This window comes from Xiphophorus maculatus, chromosome 10 (genome assembly GCF_002775205.1).
Source record: "Xiphophorus maculatus strain JP 163 A chromosome 10, X_maculatus-5.0-male, whole genome shotgun sequence".
In the NCBI taxonomy this organism is placed as follows: Eukaryota; Metazoa; Chordata; class Actinopteri; order Cyprinodontiformes; family Poeciliidae; genus Xiphophorus; species Xiphophorus maculatus.
The window spans coordinates 16,818,226-16,843,215 of record NC_036452.1 but is presented as its reverse complement, the minus strand read 5'-3'; the positions used below and the strand labels follow the sequence as shown (position 1 = coordinate 16,843,215).

Below are 24,990 nucleotides of genomic sequence, written 5' to 3'. Positions count from 1 at the left end.
TGTTTGTATTACTTCTAGACTAACTAAATCTTCATTGCTGAGTGGCATGTCAGCTCCTGTAGGTAGAGGACTCATTTCAGCTTCAGTGTGTGTATTTTGTTTTTGAGTTCATGGTAAACTTGTTCGTCTCAGACACAGAACTCGTCTCCTTCCTGAAGAGTGATTGCTGGATGCCGTCATGCTATATAAATTTGCACCTGACAGATACACGTCCTACCATCAAGAACATAGAAATTGAACCAATCCTATGAACGTCTGCAATTCTCTCCCTGATTTCTTGGCCAGTTTCTTTTGATTTTTACGTAAATTTGAAATTTTGTTTGAGGTAAGATACAGTCACAGACATGCTTCGATTTAAAACTAGTCTTGTAAATCAACTTATTAACTTATCATCTGGGTTTCCTTTTTTATACAATTTATGTAAACGTTTTTGTTTTAACCACATGTTCAGCTATAACTCACGTATGCATTGATGAAGTGGACCAGTCTGCAGATGCAGCACAACGATGGCCAACAAACTGAAAAAATAAAAGCTTTGGTCACAACAGACAGCACTTTAAACTTTGGGTAAATTGCGCAATAAAAAAAACAAACAGGCATCAGTGGATAGCTCCAACATCCATCAAAACCAAAATACTAACAAGCATACTGCTGTGTCACTAATTTTCAGGGTTTATTGACAGGAGAAATATTGCTGAAATGACCAGGTTTCCTTTGAAGACTTTCATTACATTAATGCAGGTTTAGGTGTTGTAAACGTGTCGCTTTCTCTTACAAAAAGATTGCCTGAATCAAAGTGGAGCCCATTACACACAACAGGAGGATTTATGATCGATTTTAAAGCCTTGGCTTACAAACCCGTTACGCTTCGATTGAGCAGCATTTTTACGTTCATGAAATATCGACAAGTGGACGTCCACCAAGAAAATGCAACATATAGCTTTTGGAAATGAAGCCAAAGTTTGTGCCGATGAATAAGCTGATCATGTTCGAATCAGTGCTGCACTGCAGATCATCACTGATCATTAACAATAGATTTTTGAAGGATTTATGCTTTTAAAGAAAAAGATGACGGCAGGGATCAATCTGGACATATAAAATCAATAAACACTCACTTGTTATGGCCATCTAACTTCACGCGCCCCCCTCAGCGAAGCTTCAGAAAGAAAAAGCTCTGCTATAAGAAGACTATGACTTAAATGTCAGGTGTCTGAACAAACGTATGCTTAAATATAAAACTAAAAAGTGGCTCATCCTGATACAGAAATGCTTAATTACCTCGTACCCATAACACCACAAACTGAAAAGATATACACAGATTGTCAGCAATGACATCTAAAGCACCAAATCTTTAAAATAGGAAAGATTTTCTAGGACAGTACTTTCACTGCTTTTCATTAAGCAAAACATCTTGAATGCAGAAACAAGAACATAAAGCAAGAAAAGAAGGACTGAAGATTGTGTGAATTTCAATTAGATAACTAAATGTTTCGATGCTTTTGCAAAGAGAAAACGGTCTTTCTGATTATTCATGGGAGGAGCAGGAGGTATAATCTAATGACATGTAATTGCAGTTTGAGCAGTGCATGGTTGTATGAAAGCAATCACCACAGTTCTAATCTTCAACGGAAAAATCACAACCATTTAGCATGATTACCCCGAGTTTAAAAACACTTTGCATTTATTGCACTTAAAGATCAAAAGAGTATGAATACAGTATTTTACTCAAGAGAAATGTGGCTAATCGTTTAACAATAATAGCTGTTTGATTAAATTGTTTTCGTGATTACTTGTAGTTTAATTGGAGCACAAAAAACAAATCAAACCAATGCAGTGGCAGTTTCAAAAGCTTTGCAGGTTAAAGTCTAAAATGAAAAATAAAAAAGCAGCATGAAAATGTCTGAACTAAAACACAAAACAGAAGCGTTTGTTTTAGGCTTGGGAAGTAATGAAACAGCTGCTGCATCTCAGCCAGAGGCTTCGTCTTCACGGTCTTCTATATTTATTCCTCTCGCCTCTTCATTTCACAATGTTATCCAAACGTAATACAATAGTCAAAACACAGAGTTTAGGTCATAAAAGCAAGAGAAAATCTTTGGCTAGACGAAACGCTAAAAACCGATTTGGTACATGTAGAGGTTTTATCCATAAAAGTCTTGATGTTAGCAAATAAAATGTGATTCAGGAGTCTAGGCAATAATGGAGGAAAGTGTTCAACAGGGTAGCAATGTCCTATACTGTCCATGAAATCATCAGTATAAATGGGATTAAAATGTCTATATGTTTGACATACAGACATCACAACACACATTTGTTTCTTAATTTGCTCACAGTGAAGGGAAAAAACATTTTCACATCATTAATGCGATACGAGACGACCAGATTCATCGCTCAAATCCCAGCATGAGTGCATCCAGTGAGGATCAGAGCAGCAACTTAAGCTGCAACAAAGCAGTTTTAAAAGTTTCTTTTAAAATGTGCAAGAAAATAAATCAAAGAAACAAAGCAACATTTATATCCTCAAAAAAAAAGAAAAAATACAGATGGCAAAGGTAAATTAACTCTCTAACTTCACAGAAACAATCTCTAGATGAGCATGAATAAGACCAGTGGATTTTTTTTTTCATTATTTGGAGTTACATCAAAGTGACCATGTTCTACAGGTTTGAAATGGTGACCATTTTTAAACACATTTATAATCAGGAAGAATTTTTCTAAATATAACGTTTTTTGGATCTGATCATGTCATCTCAGTTTTTGTTGCATAAGGCTGTTACAGAGCACTTATTATAGACTACCCATGATTTTATACACAGCAGGCCACAGACGTCAAAAGATGGCAGATTAACCTCCAACTGCAATTTTTCGTGGAACATGACAAATGAGATTTAATCAACGAGCTCTAGAGTTGAAAGTGCTAATTGTGCTAATTTCAATTGCTTGAACACGTTTAATTAATAAGCATTAGTACAATTTTTGCTTCAAATTAGAGAAAGGTTTTAATCTGAAACTGACCGCGGGATCATAGTTTCTTAGAAAGTTGAATCACTGACATTCAGCAGCCAAGGCAGCAGTGATCACAGTATGGAGAAGAAACCAGGCAACATCAGAGCTGTTAGTGTAGATTAACAAAGATCACAGAGAGAACAGACAGCTCAGATTAGCAGCATCACAGCGAGAACAACGTTTGGACGCTCTTCTTCTCTGTAGCTACAGATTCATCAGGAACAAGATGCAACCAACAGAACGTTACGGCAGCTCAGAGGGTCCAACATAAACACAGACCAGTTCTGATAGTGGTTCAGTTTTGATCCAGTTCATGTGCTACAGGAGAACATAAAAAAATTCCAAAATCTACAACAATTATGAAGTTTTACATGGAGGACATACAGTATCTAACAAGAGGGTGTTAAATATCCTTGTGCATCTATGTTTATCCTTCCTGCAACAGCATGCCCTTCTGGTAATCCAAAACTTTTTTCCGTATTTTTAATGAAATATTTGACACTAAATCAATCTGAAGATATCCTAAAGTGTAAATGTATAAGTTTGCATCTGCATTGTTAAAACTGCACACCATCTTCACTTGTCAATTGTTTAAAATCTGTGAGGAAAATGTCTGAGGTCCATAAATCCACATTTGACATTTTTCCAGCCCAGGTCTGAATTTCATTTTTTACTGAGATTCTTGCTGAAGATGGGAAAGACTTCCCTGAAATAAAAGACGTATCCATTTATTAACTTTATTTCCAGTAGATTTGGTTCTGTTTTCTTTGATTGCATCCTAAACTTTTGTCACCCCACGTCTTTTTTTTCTACTTATGCCAGGTTTTTATCTATACCAATTAATTTAAAAAGAAAGATGTTTTACAGCTACAGAAACCTTCCCTTTAAAGCACATGACAGGTGCACAGCATGTAGGTACATTTAAGCCCAAAATAACCAGATTTGGGTTAAAAGTAATCTTTTAGTTTTAGCCATCATTTTTCTTCTAACTAGAGGTAATATGAATGTCTTAAAAGTAGCCAACCAGACAACAATTATACAAGAGCATTAGTTGAATAAACAAAACAGTGTAGCAGAGACTCCCTCAAGGATCACTCAGCCCAAAATTCTAATAAAATGTAATTATTTCAACACATTCTTTCCCAATTTAAGTCACATCTGGTCTGTAAACTAGTGAGGAAGACTATGGTCAAAATAAAAAGCAAATCCACATTCACAAAGAGTCACATCAATGTTATTGATGTTTTTAACTCTGCATGTATTATTGATTATTGGGAAGCTACGTTTGTTCCTATTGTTTTGAGGTTTGTCATGAAAACAAGTGCCACATAATTGGCATCCTTCAAAAGTGTTACGTTTTCACATGAACAAAAGAAAAACCCCTGAGCTGCTCATGAAATAGCTTTACCAAAAAAAATATAAAATGGATTTCTCAGCCTGAAGGTTCATTCTTTCGCTGCCCGCATGTGGAAAACAACTTTATAATAAGTATATTGTTTCAAAGCAGTTCTTCTAAATATTTTCATTAGTAAGGTATTTGTGACTATAGAGAAAGATACCATCATGGGCATCAAATAAAAGAATCAAAACTTTCCAATCGGTCCAAGCATCAATCCTGAGAACGAGACTAAGAGTGATTTTTTTTTTTTTTTTAATCCACCTTTGGTAATATTTTATTCAGGCTCACACCTGCCCCTCACATCTGATTCTGATCAGTCCTGGCTGAGGAAAAACCTGCTGCTGGGAGACAGATCAGGCCAATTTGTCTGCAAAGATCCAACAGCAGGAGCTGTCGCTCAAACACAGAATGCACGTCTCCATGCACATACACTGAAAAAAAACTGCTTGTTTAGCATTTAGCACTCATGATAATTCAGGTTTTCTTCATTTTACTTTATTATGCGTTTTTTTCCTCTGAAAACAAGACATGATCGCACCTCACATCGCACTGTGCGTTTAACCCTGACTGAAAAAACGTTACAAAACTTGAAACCATACTCCAAAGATTTTAATCTATTGCAGATTTTCAGAAATACTTTAGGTTTTGTTTCACAATCAAAATTGAGAAAGGAATTGGTTTGTAACTCCAGACTTTAGATCGGATCGAGAATTTCAAAATAAAGGCAAACGCTGTAGCACACAAAAAGTAATGAGCATACACTGTTGAAGTTTAAAATAAATATCAGATAGGAGAGATCATGGCTATAAATTCTTTCAAACAAAAGACAAATTTTGAGTACAAATAAGAAATAAAGCATCTTTGATTACTATAAAAACCTGAATAATAAGAATCAAAAGCACATATAGAAATAAGAAATCAAAAAATTGAAAAAAAGGGGAACAAATTAAGCAATACAGTCCTTTCAGACTTCTCAGGTCAAGTAATTTCTCTTCTAATTATACAGTTATTGAGTTAAGCTGGACAGGATCATAATAAGACAATTAGGCTAATTTGTTTGAATTGAAAAGCCAATTAAAGAATTAGTGAGCAGTGTTAAAAAGTTCATCACATTATCCGAATTACAAAACGGCAGGTCAGGAAGCCAAGACTGCTCGACTAAAAAAAAACCAAACCGTCTGTGAAAAGAAAAAAAACCCAAAAAACAACAAACAGTGTATAGCTGGGCGTCTTTATAGAATATTCAGCTGATACGTGTTAAAAGGATTAGAGATGTGCAGTCCCAGGCTCTTTGTTGGGAACTCCAGGCATGTAATCCAGGCGGATTTCTCCGCCAGATGGTTTCACTGAGATTTTCAACAGAAGGTTTGTTTACTGCATTCAACTATTCCATGTGTTAGTGTGTGGATGAAAAGCTATTCCTATCCGAACAAACAGCTACTATTATGACAAAGAATCGGGATTGTGGAAGGAAGAAACACTGTGCAGTCATCGGTTATACTGGCAGCGTTAATGAGATGGGCTCTTTAAGCAGGAAATGAATGGCTGTGTCTCAGATCTCATAAGCAAAATGTTTTAGCTGATGTGACAAACTGAAATGGAAGACGGATAGTTTGTCCCTTTTCTGAGGGGCCGTCACAGAGTCAGGTTATTTCATTCAGTCATGGAAGAACCATACAAGTGTATTTGGCACATTTCCCATACAAATAATTTAGTACTTTTCCTCAATAAGATATAATGTACCAGTTGATTCTGGGCCCTTTTTCACATCAAAAGACTAGTCGAAATAATTTGTGAGCATTCTATTTCAGACACAATACAAAAAAAAAAGGAAAAAAAAATTTAAAGTTAAAAAAAATAATTTCTGGACCCTATTTTCTTTTCCCCCCAATACTTCATCTCTAATTAAGGGCAGATAAGTCCCGATTTGGCATGTTTCTTAGTTTTCAGGTTCAATTTGGTTACAGAAAAATTTTATTCTATTTCCGTATTTTGAAAGAGAAATAAATTATCTTAGAGAAGAAGTAAAACAAAATTTGTCTTCTGGAAACATCAAAGTAGTTTGTTATCAAAATAGAACTTGTTCAAATAAATCAGTTTTTATTTTCAGGTTATTTTGTTGTAATGGTGTCTATACGGGATTCTTGGAAAATTAAGGCAGCTGCAGCTCATCCAGGATGCTGCTGCCAGAGTTTTAGCAGACACGAGGAAAATGCATCACATCACACTAGTCCTTAAATCGCTGCTAAAGCTCCTAGTTTTCGACAATAAAATCTAAAACCATAGTTTTAGGTAATTAAGCTTGTACCATCTGGCAAGGACACACACAATGGAAATCAGCCTTTGCTATAGTTGGGTGCGTTTATATTTCTGTTGTTCAAAATGTTTATTAATGCAGAGTCCCTCTTCAGCAAATAAATCAAATTAAATAAAGATATTAAAGATTTGGTGCTCAGGTATGAACCATGTAAACCTCTCTTGTTGTCTAAAGGTGTTTTCACTCCTGATAATCTGGTAGACTGCTTGACTGGGAAGCTACAGAGCAACATTTGGAAAGTTCATGCGGTTCCCTTTCACACCTCACTGTGTCAAACAAACCAAAACCTTTGACCAACTCGCTTACCCACGTCGCCTGTGGTGGCGCTGCAGCAAGAACCACAGAAGGAAATGACACAAAAACCTTCGAAGACAACACTGAACACAACTTCCATCTTTACAAAATGTAAACAAAAATGAAGTGACAGATTTTTGCGATTGGAGGATTTGTCTTCGTTCATTGGCAAAAGACTGTGAGCCATTTCTCCTGCTAGCACTAGACGCACACACGTTTGTTTTGGTTGTGCTGATGCAAAATGCCTGGCACTATTGTCCACGTCCTGCTTTTGGTGCCATCTCTGGTCCGCTTGGCATTTACTTATGCATTCAACCCGTGCCACAGTTCACTTTAATTAAACTGAGAACTAGGTTTTTAAGTGGCTCACTTTTTTGGTCAGCATTAGAGTTAAATTGCACATTCGCATCTCCCCAAACAAACCAGACTTTGTAGATAAACAAACTAGAGTTTGATTAGAGCAGACTAAGAAAGACTGGTGTGAATGCACTCTTAGACTAGTTCATTTAATATGATCCGGACCAGAAGGACCCTCAGCTCTGTTTAACCGTTAGGTACTTTAAACTGTTTACTGCAGCTTTTGCATAAAGGTCAAAAATTACTTTTATCTTTTCCATCATGTTGTGGATTTTTAATTGGCTTTTTAAACTTTTTATATGATGCTTTAATTTTTACTATTGTCTTGTTTTTGATGTGAATTCTTTTTATGGATAAACTTGCCTTGACTGAAATCAAAAGATCAAAACCAAATGTTCAGCTTACTCTGAAATAAAAACTATATATATTGAACAGTATGAATCTTAAATAACCTTGCCATTAGAATTGGAGAGACCAACTTAAATCTCCTTGAGAAAATTGTCAAAATATCAAGCAAAGTTTTATGAGAGTAAACAGACATTCAGAAAGCAACATAAACTGTTGCAACATCAAGAAAGCCAACAAAGTTCAGTCGAGTTACACATGAACACATAAACAGCCCAAAAACACGCACAGCAGAATGTGAATCCCTCTCTTATTACCCATAATCCACTACAGCCTGGGCTGTGGGAGTCTCCCAGGACCACGGATCACTGGAGCTTTGAGAAAGGTCAAACCAACCAAGAAAGCAGCCGGGTCATAATCATCAGCACACAGAAAAAAAACCCCATCTCCCCATCGTCCCATAGCTCCATGATTTGATAAAACAATCACTGAGATGTCTCATTTTCCATTCGTTTCTTCCATCCTTGTCTGAGTCTTTGTTTTTTTCATCTCTTCATGTATTCCTCCCTCCTGTTTTTTCTTCAGTCGCTTCATCTGCTTCCCATCCCTCTGACATTTACTGCTGGACTAACTCCCGCCGCTCTCCGTTTCATCTTTCATGCTCCCTCTGTTCAGGTGTTTAACCTGCATGAAGTAGCACATCAAGTTCATTACTCTGTTTAATGGTGGTGGCTGTTCAGCCGTCAAATTTAACTGCTAAACAGGAAGAAAGTGGATTAGGTGGCGGTGCACCAGGAGTTACGTAATTTTAGTGCATAAACGCTTCAAAAAAAAATAAAATTTAAATATACCGCAGCATTTATTGACATATTTTCGCTTAATATAAAATCTTCTTGTAATGGAAATATTGTAATGCTGATTAAGTCAGTTTGAACTTCTTTAATAGCAAAATACTTTTTTCCAAATAAATCCTTTAATAATTTGTTAAAATTTACATAGAAAACCACCAAGATTTGCCACAAATTCTTACTAATATCCCCTGGCATTAACAGCCCATCATCATGATGCAAATCAAATGCCCTCAAACAAAGCAAAAAAAAAGGAGCAGAATTTAAATGGCTAATGACTACAGCAGGTAAGTGATTATTTTGCTGTTTATTTTTAAACAGCAGGTCACATCCACACATTCAGACACGTCACGGCTACCACAATGCAGAGGAAGAAAAGCATCTCTATTAATGTTTATGCACTTTAATTCAGTGCATGTTAATAAGTTTGCAATTATGTCGATGAGTGGTAAAAACGTTGGTGTTCTGTTTATGTCCCGCAAATCAAATTTTCATATGAATGAAAGCATCATTTTCTCCTTCAATTAGCAGAAAAATGTATTTAAGCCAAAAAGAATGAGTATTCAGCATAGAAACAATTTAACTTCCCCCCAAGTAAACCTCAGCTTACAGGTATAAATATTTTAGACTTTCTCCCAAACATCAAAAATCAACCTGAGTGAAATATTCATATTGCAAGTGCACTGTTTCCATGGGAGACTTTAAAAAAGGGGTTTTAAAGACTTCTCAAGCATGCTAAGGTTTCAGAGTTCAGTGTGTTCTCACCTCCAGTAATTGTTAAATTCTGACTGTAATTACAAAAGATGTCAACAGGTATGAAAATTGCAACTGAAAAGTTAAGTCCTTTCATCATGCTGTTCATTTTCATCCTTTAATATTGTATGAACGACGCTCTGTTAGGTGGAAAATGCACCCAAAACACAAGACGCAAAACAAAAACCAGAACTGGCTCCTCATGAATACGTTCAGGTTTAAATGTATTGTGGATTTTCGCTAATCCACAGAATAAAAATGAACTGTCCCAATAATCGAGAAATCAATTAATTGCATGATAAATAACAAACTCTGTAATTTTCATTGGCATGATTTATTGTTTATCGCTTTTTTCCCTCTCTTTAAAAACTGAATGATAAAAGTCTTCAGTTTGATACTTGGGCTATAAGCTGCTTTACAAAGACTTCATAATTCATTTTATTCATGGCTTTTGATTTTTTTTATCTTGGATATTTAAAATGTCTTCCAGTTTAATTGTTCATTATAATTGAAAGTTTATTGATCTTTGAGAATGTGTTCGTGCATTATTACAGTTATATTACTTAAAAATTGTCTCAAAACCACAATATTATTGATCATTGATTATTGCGATAACGTCTGGAGCAATTTATCGTCCAGCAAAATTTGTTATTGTGACAGGCCTAGTCCCGACTTTAGTCAGATGAGTTGCTGCAAGGAGGGTCTGAGTTTCTGTTATTTGAGCGCTGCTCCTGAAAAAATTCAACAATTTTGACAAAAATGAATGTGTCAGTTTGTATCGATTGTCTTTTTGTGAAATGAGTTTATTTTTAGTAGCCATCATAGTGAAATATAGATTTTAACAGCCCTGGTTTGGATTTCAGCAAATCCAAAAAGTTCATATTTTAAAATTTGTAAATATAAATAATGTGGACAGGTTTTATGAGGTAAATTCATTTCTAACTAAGATATGCGTCATGAGACATTTTGACTAACAGGACCTCACAACAATTTTTACCAAGTATTTTTCTTATCCTTATTGTAAAATGTGGCTAAATGTAAAAATCGGTGAGTATACATTCATATCAAATCAATGAATCATGTTGCTGTCTCCCAAGTGACTAAAGAAAAACCTAATCTTTACGGAACAACATGAGACAAACCAATTATATCTCTTTCAGCTCCTGTCCACAGTTTGTAACTAATCCCTTCATGTCTTTGAGTTTAAGGTTTTAGCTTCTTTAGGTGCAACACCATGTGGGAACACAGACACGTTTCCCATTTTATTTTTTTGAAAGGTAGGATGTAAAACTGTGGCAGCGCCTAAGGCACCAACCTTTATGCTTTAAAGTAAACCTTTAGAGAACTTAGCTGTAGTGTGCCAAGTCAGTAATGCTTAAGATGAACAGCTCTAAGTCTTCTTTCTGAAAAATTCATGTTTGCCACTTAGGTTTTCAGCTGGAGGGGGGGATTCTTAGGTTTATATATCCGGGTACTAAATGTAAGACCGTGTTTATGTGCGAGTTATTCTAAAAAACATTTTTTTCCTCCAACAGGCCATGGGTTTTGACGACATGCGCTTTTTTAATCTCAAAGATACATTTCTAAAAATACACAATAATAGTGGCAAACGCAGTTAGTGGAGCTAAACTGTGATAACAGCATCACCTTCCTCTGAGCACGCATGAAAACCCTTCAGTTTTCTTCAACAGTTGTAATCACTTCAACATTCACACTGTAATCAGCGCATTCCACAGAATCAGCATGCAGAACAGCACAAGTATCTGTTTATCCCCAACATCTCTCGCCTTACTGGGATGTGATCATAAATCTGTTTAAAGTGGAAAGGCTACAAGCGGGTGAAAGCTCAGGGTTTCCCAGACACTTCACAAACTCAGATTAGAGATCTAATTTGAGTTTGTGAAGTTTTTTGAGTTTCCAAACGCTCAAAAGAGGAAGCGTTTGTAAAGAGAAAGTGTAGAAGAAACAAATAGCCACAAGCACACTCTGAGAGCAGACTGCTGACCCAGTTTAAACAGCATTTAGGAGGTTCAGATGAGGGTCTTTCATCATGAGAATGCTTCAGGAAAAAAAAAAAAAAAAAGTCAACAGATGACCAAACTAGAGGTAAACGCATCCAAACTGCAAAAATAAACCACACCTAAAACAAAAGCGTCCAGAATCGCCATGGTTCAACACGTCGTCACCGCATCCTTACCTTCCTGCACCGCCTGGAAAGGGTTGTTGGGCTCGATGAGCTTTATGGAATGCGTGATCTTTTCGCTGTGCAGGATGTCATCGCTCAGACTGAGGTCGGACACGGCGAGCTGGAACACCTCATCGTCCCGCACTGCGTTCTCCTCAAATATTGCACCTGGACAAGTAGAGAAAAAATAATCCTTCAGGGGTCAAGAAAAAAAACAGAAAAAAAAAACATCGAGGTTTCATTTTATTTATTTTTTCCTGAGCGAAGCAGGAACACGGACAGATACAAACACAAATAAGGAAAACTAAACATATCATAAATCACAGACTGTCACACTTTGATTGCAAATGAATACATCATATGAAGGCTAGAGTCTTTTTGTTCTGTTAAAAAATATGACTACAGGGACATGAGCAATCCTCCTGTGAATGACGAAAAAAACCACACAAAGTATATCGAACAAATGATCATTACTTGAAGGAAACAACTTGAATGATGTGAGCTCTTTAATCCTGGCATCAGTATTTATAAGACAACATCAAGACGCTGTTGCTCTTTATCTGCTGAGAGTGTTAGTCCACTTTAATATAAAAACAAATAACTCAAAATTAGAAAACAGTAATTCAGAATAACATAAGATAAGCTGCTTTTACAAAAGCCATGTCAATAATTTTGTATTGTAAACATTCACAGCAGGAGCATCTAATGTTCTTCTCCCCTTACCTTAAAACAATAATAATAATAAAAATGAATTATTACTTTCACTGTCTTCCTTTTAGGCCACTCAAGCTTCCATACTTGATACTAAACTCCACTTTTTCCTATATAAATATCTTCTCACTTCGTTTTGACCCAGCAAAACAGTTTTTAATAATAATTTTTTATAATAATTTATTGATCTCAGGAGTATTTGTAGAGTGCTTAATTTGAACGGAGCAGCACAGCATTCCAGATACATTTTTAATATTACTCTTCATTAAATCCTTAAGGATGAACGTCATAGTTTTCGCAATAATCAAAGGTCGCTATCAGCTTTTGCACTTCCAAATTTTATGGAAGTAATTTTATATGTAAATGGTGGGGGAAATACAAGGAAACATGACCATTAATATGTAGTTAATGCAATTAAAATATGGAGTATAAAACCAGTTTTTTTTTCTTTACGATATGGCTTAAAAATTGATATAAATAATAGCACAGGTACACAAATGTAGCAAAACGTTACATTTTGCTGCATTTAATTAATGTAGCAAATACATTTAATTAATTCCTACACATGTTTGCCTGATAGTGTTCACAAGATTAAAATATGATACGATTGTTTGTACAGCTCATGTTCTGAAAGGCTCATTACATCTGAACATTATACAGCCTGTAATTTTCTGAGTGACTGCAGTAAACATTCGCGTTCATCAGAAATCAATTAGCAACAGGTGCGCCAACAGCGTCGAAAGGCCGTTTTCTTTTACAAGAAGTTAAATTAAACTGTTTTGCCTGTTTACGCAAACAGAGCCTTGAGAATCCAACACTTTCTTGTTTGAGACAAACCTTTTGGTTCTGTTCGGTTCCGTTACCTTCAACCAACATCTTAGATTGATCTCAATAACCCGGAAACACCCGACTTGACGCCTCCCGTTCATCCGGAGCGTAGAATTTAATTACATCACCGGCTCTGATTCACATGAGCGGTTGTGAGCCTTTATGTTGCCGTAAACCGGTCCAGAAATCAAACGCAGTCCATCTTTGAGTCCTAAACTATTGTTTCTAAGCTGAGACGCTGAAATTACGTCGCCGTTCACCTGCCGAACTTTAGCCAATCAGCTGCTACGTTCCGTTTCCGTTTCACGTAGGAGGTTTGACCCACCGTATTCTGCAAGATTTACATAGGCAGGAAGTTGATGTATTATATAATTATTCGTGGCCTTAATGCGCCACGACGTTGGTGGCTATCCGTCATAAAACAAGACGTGTAAGATCTTAAAGACATTTATAAAAACAATATGCACACATAGGACATGGTTTGGTAATTATACACCTTATTTACGGAAAGGTTGAGATATTAAATACTAACATGGGTAAAATAAAAATAAAAATTATTATTTTATCCTGAAACATATAATAATGTCTCACTTTGTTCGAGGAACACAAACAAGATATATAAACCAACTCTGGCATTTATTTGGGGGGCCAAGAGTAAATTATAGACGATCATATATTAGAAAAAAAAACACAAATTTATGTCTTTTCTATATTTAATTTACAAAAATATGTCCTTTCCACTCATGGATATTTGGGACACACTGACTCATTGACTGCCCTGAACTATGGTCAAGCAGTGAAATGTAAATAAAGAGATACAATCTACAAGTTGTATGCCACCAGCATAGATACGGTGGGAGATGTTGAAGTATTTCATCATCTAGCCAAAAGGGTTTATATAGTCGATAAGTTTGAAATGGGGTTTATCTTTTTTTTTTTTTTTTTTTTTTTGCATCAACATTAAGTTTCTTTATGAGGTTTTATCACTGTTTTGAGATTGTCTGGAAAATGATCCGAGGAAAGAGAAATGTTTATATTCTCCAGTATTTCTGGTGTAAAATAGCTGAGGATGCTTTTAAGAATCATATCAAAGTGAACCACTGCAGTATCAAAGTCATGAGAGAGACTGAAGCATGCAGGGACCCTCCGCATACTGAATGTGATTATTGTGATTATTTGGGAACTATAGTGACTGTGTTTGGACTGCTGATGGAGAAACCAATTCAATTAAGTTTGTTCGTTTAACCCTTCATTCATAATGCCATCTCAAGCCTCTTTTCATGACAGACAGGTTATAGTTCACATGCAATAATATATACAGTCCAATCATACAGACAAATATACATTTTAACTAATTCCGAGTTGTAGTTTTCATGACAACTCATTAAAAAAAGTTTCCTACCTAACAAAAGTTGTAAACTTAGCAGCAATCCCTTATGCTGAGCATGAATGTAGCGACAGCAGAAAAGAAAACTCCCATTTAGCATGGTTCTGCATGCTAAAGGAAGTTTGCTGCAGCCGATTGGCTGATTAAGAAGAGAGATTAGTTACCCTCACAGAAAAACCGTGAAGCCCGGGTTGCAGGAGCACTTTCAATTTAAAACAAAAAAAAAAGAATAAGGAAAAAGCCTCAGTAGTCCCTTTAAAGGATGCATCTAGGACAGAAATACAGCTAAACACAAAGTCTGAGACACCAGCACAGTCTACGGAATGAAGAACAGAACAGTGTGCATGTGGTTGGTAACAACAATTGCTCCTGCAGTTGCTTTCCCTACGATAGAGACAAAGTTAAACACAGAAAGGCGAAGTCAAGTGTTTTCTCTATTAGGTTATTGGCAGCAATAACTCAGTCAATGACCCCCTCCAGAGAGAGGGCATAAAGTTAATGTCAGCAATAACTACAGAGAATGCATTATTGAAGAGCAGTAGGAGAATGTAGCCGCTGCATTACAGAGCAAACTTTGTGCCTAGCCGAGTGTCTGCCTTGTGGACAACAACAAGCTCATTTCAGCCATCTGGGTCCAGGAGCTTCTTATTTGATCGTGATGCTAACCTGACCACAGGTGAGGACTGGGTTGTAAAAGTCTGACCCTCTGAATTAAGCGTCTCCTGTTTCAACATTGCTCCTTCCTTATACTCCAAAAGACAAGAGCGAAGATGTCATTACAACAGCAACAGTTCGGATCGTCCATCTCCTGTTCCTTCCCACTGTCACTTTTAAACAAGACACTTACTTAAACGCCTAAGCTCGAGTGAGACGTTTTGAAAATTTGTCAAGCGCAGTTAAGAAATTCCCGCCTCTGTGGCAGAATTCCCCTCAGCCTGCGTTTGCTCATTCCTTTCACGGAGTTTCCAAACAAACTAATCTCCGCAGCGGAAAAACTGGCAATGGATTTTTAGGGCCTTCCTGGCTCTGCAACAAGAGAACGCCGTCCAGCTTCCGGGCTTGATCGATCAATCACCGGGTTTGGAAATTGCAGTCATTCAGGCGCCTTCAATTAGTGAGGAATCTGGTTCCAGCTGTCAGAGACATGCTGAGGGAATTGAGGTGAAGTTTATATTTCTCCTCGTGGCTGCAGCTGCGAGAGCCTTAAATTTCAACAGGTTTAATTAATAATGAGTGCAGCTCGGGGGGAACGGGAGGTAAACTGGGGCCCCTTGCAGCCCTTTGGCAGCTCAAGATCCAACCTCCATGAATGTTAAGCTCCTCGGAGTCTATTTCTCCTGTCTGTTTTGAGAAAGTATAGCTAAATTAAACATTTATCACGCCCCAACTAGAAAATATACAGTGGTATGATTTTTTTTTTTCCTACTGCAAGCAGTTTGAGTTAGGTTGAACTAAAATACATATATTAATTATAAAGTTCATTAAAAAATCTATAAAATAAATTAATGAAGTTTTGTGGATTTTTATTTCAAGTTGCAAATAATAAAGTGGCCCTCTAGTGGTAATAAGTCTAAATGCATGAACACAAGTCCTGTTGGATAAAAGGGCAAAATAAGGAATTTTTTTATCTACTAAAAAGCTAAATGTATAAAATAATATTTGACATTTTTTTAAAGAATGGGATGATTTTTATTTATTTTTTTAGCTTTATGTTTTAAGTCAGTTTCCCAGCTCAGAAAAACAATGTCTGTTTCTACTTTGAGATGTTATCATTCTGTTCCACTTTATTACCCAGGGGTTGTGATTTGTCGCAGCAGAGTCTGATGTACGAAGCAGCACATTACTCTTAAGTGTGATAACTGAAACGCCACTTCACTTTAATCACTAACCAGCTAAGTGGCATCATGTTGGCAAAGCCAGCGTTCTCGTGCCAAAACACATTTTCTGACTCCACAACAACTTCCAGCGTCGTTTTGAATCATCCAGTTCTGCTTGCGTCTGGCTTCTTATCAAGCTGTCCGCTGTTAAATCAACACCAAACTCCATCGACGGCACTGATACTGCACTGAAAAAAATGACTCTAATTTGTTACAGCTCATTTTATGAGTTTTGCTCAAGCTGTAATTCTGATTTAATCAGAATTATGAGTTTTGCTCAAGCTGTAATTGCTCAAGCTCATGAAATGAGCTGTAACAAATTAGATTCATTTTTTTAAAAGTTGGTGCAAAACAAAAAAAACATTTCAGTTTTGAGTTTGAGATGGCGCTCTTAGTAATTTCTTTGAGCAATTGAACTCTCTGACTTAGAGATAAATTCGCTGCGACGTCCAGTCTTGGGAAGATGTGCAGCTGTATTAAAAATCTTTCACTTTTGAATTATTTGTTTTGTCTTTAACACAAAGGATTTCAGATGGTTTAGAAATCATTTTTTAGCCCTTCCCAGCTTGATTTTTTTTTTTTTTTACCTTTAGTACCCTTTCAGTAAATCATCTTTATTTTGAAAAATATGCCTTTCTTGCTTTAGTGTCTCAGGTTATGGAGTGAAGCTTTAACCAGCTTCAGTTTATTCTGACATTTATCAATAAAACCCAAATGTCTTAATGCCTCCCTAGCAAGCAGCATATTTCTACCAAGCTACCAGTTAGTTAATAAGCTAACGTTTGAGTCAGGTGTGTTGGAGTAGTGACACATCTAAAAGTTGCAAAAACCTAACCCTCAAGGACTTGCACTTGTGAGACCTGCCCTAAAAAAAATAGATTTTTTTTTGTGTCTTTTTTCATTCTTTGAAAACCTTACAATTACTTCAGTGGCGCACATGATTGATTTGCATAAACATGCAGCAAACGGTGTCCAGAAATATTGCTTGGCATTTACCGCACACAAATGCTCCAATCTCTAAGGTCAGATTATTTGTTTCTGAACGAGCCGAATAGTTAATCAAGACCGAAGGAATGTGGAAATCCCTTTAAAGATGCCAAACGCCAACGTGTGATTTGTGAGTCTGACCTTTTCCGCAAACGTTCCTACATTACGTCCAAGGTGGGAACTTCGCACTAGCCGGCAGCCAAATGCAATTTACTTGCCACTGTTGCGAAAGCACAATGCATCGGAGCTGTTGTGTTTATCAAGCCTCCTCCTCACTCTGGCAGGTAATCAACCAGCAGTACCTGGCTTTGTGTCCCGGAGCTCCAGCTGGCTGCAAAAGCCGGGGAGAGAAGCAGGTTTACTCTGAGATTTAGCAGCTTCTGAGACGTGGGACCATAAACTCTGCGCCTATTCATCTCTGAGTGGCTTTATGGCAGCTGAGACTCACACAAGGTGACAATATTCTTAGATTTTGTTAAAAGTACCTACTGGCAGTCGTACATAACAACACAAGCCTTTTTTTTTTTTTTTAAAGTTTGATATTTATTTAACTAGATTTGATTTTTTTTTTTTTTTATCCCCTGATGATTATCGGTGGTTGATATTATTTGATCACTGAATGGAAAGTGTGTTGCTTGACAGTAATGGAAATAATCATAACAATATATTTTTTAAAAACCTCTATCTTTTGATTGTTTTCTATAGAAAACCTTATTAAATTTGGCATTTCATTGTCTCGGTATGTTTGGATTTTAATAGTTACAGTTTTTCTACAAATTTCTACACATTTCTACAAAGTATCAAGTATGTTTTGTTTTTTTGTTTCTTTACTGATATTAAAATTAATTTTAAAAAATGCACTAAAAAACACAATCAGCAAATTTGAGCCTCATTGTAATTCAGAAACCAGATGTAGGGCAACTGAAACAGCTCCACAGAGCAAACAGTGGCCGTCTCCCAACAACAAGATCAGATTTTATGAATAATGGGAAAGTCTGACCATTTTATATGTATTTTTAAAAAATGTAGGTAAGCGCAAGTAGAATCAGAGGCTGAAAGACAAAATACTTCGTGTCTTCAAGCTGAATGCTTGGTTTACAGAAAACAGAGAAATGATTGCAAAGCGATAACAAATAATTTGTCTAATCTAACACATACTGTACTTGCAAAAATGTTACAATCTGGTGTTGTTGTTTTTTTTTTACAACAATGCCTTTACTCTGACTGAATCAGTGAAATAGATTGCCATTTGCACTTGTTTTTGCCAACCCTAGGTAGACCCTTGTCTACCAAGGGTCCAGCCTTGGTAGACAAACGAAGAGGAAAGAAACAAATTTTATTTTCTGTTTCTTTGTCTGGTATGTTTGCCTATAGTGGAAGAGCAACAGCGTTCTGGTGCTAAAATGCGCTCAAATTGTTTAATTGGACTTTCGGCTCAGTTTGTCTTCTGTGTGGAGCTGCAGTAGATTTTAAGCATCTTTTCAAAGCTTCTCTTGGTACTAAAACAATGTGTGTAATTTTCCACAAAAAATATAAAGAGGGCAAATGATTGGGAAGTTAGTAGAAAACAATAAATCAAGTGCTCACTCACTACTGCTGCTTACTGACGTTGGACGTTTCATCGCCCACATGCAGGAAAATTCAATCTAATTTAATGTCAGTCTGAGAGAAGAAAACCACGTGTCTTTTCTGCAGCGCGCGTAAATATGTGGTTTCACCATAAACCGGGTCTTGTGATGTAAAGAGGTTTGCTGCAAGTTAAAAAAAGACAAGCTGTGGATCTCTTTGTCGTGTCGCTGCTTTACTTTGAGTCCAAGGAACAGTGACAGAAATCAGTTTGGACTCCGCAGAGGGGAAATTTCTTGCTTCTTCATAATTTCATTCTTACTTATTCTAATTATTCTAGAAAGAGACAGAATCAAACTGGGCTTCGTGTTGATTTAACTCAAATTAAGACGCCACCTTTTTCTCTTCGGAGCACAAAATGCATTAAAGAAAAATTAAGATTGCCATTTGTTATCCTGCAGGTTGCCACAGCGGGACTTCACCTTTAACAATTGAAGAGGAAATTTGGAGGACGAGCTCGGCTTTGTTCCACTTTTTTTTTTCTTTTCTTTTTTTTTTATCACTCCTCTGATTACTCCGGGCCCCGTTAATCGACAAAAACCGACCATTTCTGCGCACGCAGTCAATGCAATTATGCTTACTGGCCTTGGTCTTTTCATCGCCCTCATGCAGGAAAATCCATTCCTATTAGGTGCTTAATCATTGCTAATACAAGAGGTGTAATTTATCTCCGAAAGCTGCCCATGTGGCAAATCGGTGGCGAGCAAAACCCGCTGAGAATTAAAACACATGTAGCAGACCTCTCGAGTAATATTACATGGAGGAACAGAGGTTGTTCTTTACATTGTACAGATTTCCTTAAGCCTCTCCCGGAGAGACTCAGTGAACTGTATATTTTACTCCCCAAACAAGAATTACAATGTCTGAAATCAGTGTAATTAAGTCTGGAGGTCTGAGTATCTCGGTGGTGTATAAATTAAACCCCACCTTCTTTTTTTGTTGGTGGCAATTTTCATATAAAATCTTTTTTCTCTTTTTCTTTTAAACAAACACTGAATATGTAAATTATAACTATAGATTTATTGTCAGAGAAAGAAAAAGAAACAGTGATTGGGTCTGAAAGAAGTCTCTTAACCTTTGCCCTTAATTATACCCGCCTGCTTCAATTCCACACGGTTTTGTAGGGATGCGACGAGGTTCGGTTTTTTTGAGTCATAATATATTCACACGTTACATGTTAAACCACCGACACCAACAGAATCTGGGTTTAGTTGGATCAAAGTTAAGATAGGCAGAATGTCGGTAGAAATGGATCAAAAGGTTGAGTTTCGTCTGAGGTCTAATGATTAGAGACCAGGAAGGAGGAGACCGGTGGTCCAGCCTTGGTAGACAAACAAAGAGGAAAACTTCAGACCTCTCACATGGGAGAGGAAAAGAAAAAAGTAGAGATGAAGGCGAACAAGTGTAACCAAGTAGGACTGAAAACGAGATGAGACTGAATTTCCAAGTAATCGACTGAGTCTATAGGCTGCATTGTGGGGAAACTGGTGGTGCTGTTGGATCGTAGCTAGAACATCCTGGGTTTTAATCAGAGCCGGGGTCGGTCTGCGAAGTTTGCTTATTGTCCCTGAGCATGTGTTGGTTCTTCATTTTCCTCCAACAGTCTGAAAACAGGAATGTCAGGTTGGACTCAAAATAAGTAAAGATGCACAACGTATCTGCATCAGCATCAGCATCGGCTGATATTAGTCATTTTTTAACTTGATAAGTAAAACTGGGCGAACATTAACAACTGATGTTCATTCCTATCGAGTTGCCATTGTATTTCGGGAGGCGCAGAGGGTTAACCATGTAGTATTTGTTCAGTCGTGTGACAGTGATAATGATGCAGCACCTGATTATGGGATGTTAAGCTGAAGCAGAGAAGCAACGTAGGCAGTGCCTTCACTTTTACACACGTATGATATCGGTAAATATCTGTTATTCATGGCAGCAGTATCGATATCGATATCAGTCTAAATTTGCGCATCAGTGCATCTGTACAACCAAGCAAATGAGTGAAAAACCGCATCTCTATTGAACTATTTTTTTTAAAGTGCTAAGGAATTCAGAATAGTGCAAATAACATGAAATCAAGCAAAACAGAATGAGTGCAAAGAAACAGTTATTAAGAGAAATGGGTCGGATGAGTGGGATGTAATAAGTGGGATGTGAAGAAGAAGAAGAAGAAGAAGAATGAAGGAATACTGGGAGGAAAGAACTTTGAAAGAAGGCGGAATGATATGCAAAATGTCATAAAAGCAGTCTCAAGAAAGAGGCTTAGCATTACATCAGAGGTGAGTAGGATGAGTGGGATTAAAAAGAGTATTTAAAAAGGATGAGGAATAAATCACAGGATCAAACCTAGAGTTGAAAATAGTACATGAAGAAGTACAGATGAACGGCTGTGGGACGGCTGTGCAGCCTGGGACAAAGTGTGCGGTAGGGTTGAGCCAACGGTAAGTAGAGCCGCAGGGTAATTAGAGGTGATGCTTTGGGCATGACCAGACTTCTGAACTCAGGATAATATATTAACTTCATTTATGAGTGGATCTACACCGCTGATGGCTCTGCTGTGCCTGTTCAGACATCTAATAATAATAATAATAATAACAGCACCGGGGTACGCTTAAATATTTCCAGAACAAAAGACAAGAACTGAGCCTTTCCTTGTTCGTTTACTTGAACTCAACTCAAGAGAAAAACTATGTCCAACCTATAAAAATAAACTTTACAGAACCGATTATTAAAACCAATGAACACATTTCAAAAATTTCTTCTGCTTTGAATTTTTTGGTCATGCTAAAATGTTTCAAATCATCGAATTGACTTTAATATCAGACAGACATAACCAGAGGTAGTACAAAAATATCTTCCTAATTACGGTTTCATTAATACCAAAAGGTATCCTGGTCTTATATGTAGATATAGTTGTTTCCAAAACCTTCTGACTTCACACAAAAACCCCTAAATGTGTTTGAATTAAAACAATTCTGATGGAAAAGATTTATTGCTAGCTATCACAAATGCTTGGTGGCAATTGTTGAACAATTGCTTTTTCACGTAAATCATTCAGTTTGAATAGTTTTTCACCCCTAGCAAACAAAATAAATACATTTTAAAACAGCATTTTTTAAAAAAAAAAATGTTTATCCAGGTTATCTCATATTAAAATACGGTTGATGATCTGAAACATTTGAAGCATGACAAAAAAAAAACAGAAGAATAGACAAATTCTGAAATGAGGCAAATACTTTTTCAACTGAAAGCAGCTTGAAAAGAGAATTTGAAGAAACTGAAGTTAGTTTCTTTGCTTGGTGGCTGGGTTGTCTTCGAGGTCTATGCCCCTGCGATTAGCTTTTATCAGCTGGATGTTACATTCCAGGAAGAAAAGTGTTTAAAAAACATTGGTGACCTGCTGGTATTAGATGGGTCCACCGGAGCGGAGGCATCCCTGAGCCCATCAGCCATGTCAGCTTTAATTGAGTTAAATGTGAGGCAGAGCACTGGTGTAATGTGACCTGAACACACATCTGCAATTTAGAGGCACTTATCATGAAATCCTCCCACTCAGATAGAGGTCCTCTGAAGAGGGAAGGCTCCATTTAGCAGGTCTACCACCGCAGATATGATATAAGCTGCTGTCGGCCAGTCGAGGTGCGTTATTGTGACAGATTAGCCTTCAGGGTTCACTGTGCTTAAGCAGAATTATTCTGATCCTGTGCCAGAACACGCTTAAAGTGAAATACTGTGTGGGTTTAAAACACTGCCAAAGACTGAGCACAACAACAATGAGTGGATTTACGACGGTTGGAACTTTGTGGATTTATGAAAAGCTGTTTTCATAATTAAACACCCAAATCAGTGACGCCCGCTGCACAACATCGAAGACGATTCCGCTGGAACGCTGCAGACCAGGTCCGGGAGTCTGTTTCCCCTGTTTACGCCGGGATCCCATATGTTTTCCCCCCCGCTGTCGGCCAGCAGAAAGACAGCTGTAAAACCTAAACACGAAGCCCAACTCTTTACTCTCCCATCTCCAGTGCAAGATGCTTTGCACTTCTCTCTCCTGACTGACTGCCAACTCATCACCTTCAGCGAGGGTTATGCAAATGCAACGTGCATCTGCTGAAATTAGAGACATGATCAGCCAGGCTGGCTGAAACAAACAGGATTCATTTCATGTAGGGGATAAAATGACAGATATTAAGATCTATTGTACCTCTGCAGCTGGGAGGTGCTGTTAAGCTAACAAACGGCATCCTATGATGAAAACTCCACATCGTTTGTAATTCATCAGGTTCAACATGATGAATGACATCATGGCAACCTTAAATATGTCAAACACAGGAGGTAGGGTAATTCCTTATGTAACTCACCAAGAGAAAGACAATCAAAGTCACAAAATTCTTCAAATTATAGATCCTTAGGATGGGAACTATAACTAACAGCTTTAACTATAACTGTGCTTTAACTCAAAACGTTAAGGCACGTCAGACTTCCACTGAAATTCTTGAGATGTTTAGTTCAGCTTGACTGCAGTCCACCTGTTCAGCTGATTTCATTCAGCTGATCAAACATAATTTGGAATTAAACACACTCGCCTAAATAAGGTCTGACGGCCGACAGTGTGCTTCAGATCAACCACCAACCAAGAAAGAACCAGGATGAGAACATATTGGGTCATCTGTGGCAACGTACAAACATCCTGATAGCTCTGTGTTCTCAGTTTTATTGGGAGAGGACGTTTCCTTTGTCGAGGCATCAATCCCCTCTGGCTGCCAAACAAGACAGATTCTTCAAGAAAAACTGTCCCACGATGCTCTGGACCTTAGACTAAGTCAACAATTCATCTTCCAGCGTAATAACATGAAGGACACTGCCAAGACGACAAGAGGACAGCTTCAGAAGCCATCAGTAATTGTTGTTGTGTGGCCCAGACTCAAGTCAAATTGAACGTCTAAAACCGGTACTCTAATGACACTGCCCATCAAACGTGACTGAGTGTGAAAGGACCAGTGGAGAAGACTAATGCGACACTCTCCAAAGAGGTGTGCCACGCTTGTAAAGACGTACTCAAGAAGATTCGAGGCTGTGATTGCTGCTCAGTGTACTTCAACAAAACATTAAGCCAAGGGTATGAATACTAATCAAGATTTGGCAATTCAAAAATCTTCAAAGCTTTTTAAAAAGATGCTGCGCCGTGTCTTTAAAGGGTCCCGTGTCCAGAACTGAGTAAAGGGACCCAGAATACAAACGTTAAAGATTGTATTAATAAAGGCAAATCTTCACGATTTGTTTTATCAGGTTCAATACGTTGTTTTGAAGTCAGCAGGTTTTACACAGAGCTGCTCATGAGCTTAAAAGATCTTTGACTTCTAAACTCACCGCAAATGCATTCACTAAGCTCCCAAACATTATTTATAATGCATGAGTGTGTGAGTGGAGGTGATGCATCAGGGCGAGGGATCCAGTCCATAGCAACGATTTATGCTCATTCTCCGCATTTGACCTGATTTTCTCACAGTAAGGTCCCTTATTTTGGTTTCTCTTCTTCTCTATTCGTACATTGATCACGCTTTTCTTGCATCCATGGGTTGTGAGTTACAAAAGTTTGATTTGGACCCCATAGTTTAGCCCAGTCTTGTTTAAAGTCAGTCTTTAAGGACCGTGTCCTTCTTGTTTTAGACCTTTCCTTGGTCCAACACACCAGAAATGGTCATGCTGAGAAGTTAATTTAGCCGTTGCATCAATTTGTTGGAGCAAGACTTTATCAAGAACATCCAGTCCAATGGGGCAACCTGCTAAGCGGGTTCAACATAGCCGGGCTTTCTTTCTGTGTTTTGGCTTAACAAAGCTTAAAGCTCTTCACGGACAAAACAGGAACAACAGCAGCAAGTAAGAAGGTAGGTTGTTAACTCAGGCATTCTGCTTGCAGACGAGAGCATCAGAAGATAGAAGCAATTATTTTCCACATCGTTTGACACTTTTTCTTTTCCACTCACAGCATGTCGGTCTCACAAATAAAGTTACAGAAAGGAAGAAAAAAAAAACACTGATTACACAACACCCTACCTAATGCTATCTGCAA

The 24,990-nt window shown here is 37.4% G+C and overlaps 1 protein-coding gene across 2 annotated transcripts in view; it reads right to left on the bottom strand.

The window, feature by feature from the left end:
• LOC102230826 (glutamate receptor ionotropic, delta-1-like) overlaps positions 1-24,990 on the bottom strand; it is a 470,639-nt gene that overhangs the window by 435,299 nt on the left and 10,350 nt on the right. For both annotated transcript variants that reach the window (XM_023340569.1, XM_023340570.1), the window contains exon 2: positions 11,517-11,672. In XM_023340569.1, the coding sequence (XP_023196337.1) occupies positions 11,517-11,672 (156 nt within the window). The remainder of the gene's footprint in view (positions 1-11,516; positions 11,673-24,990) is intronic.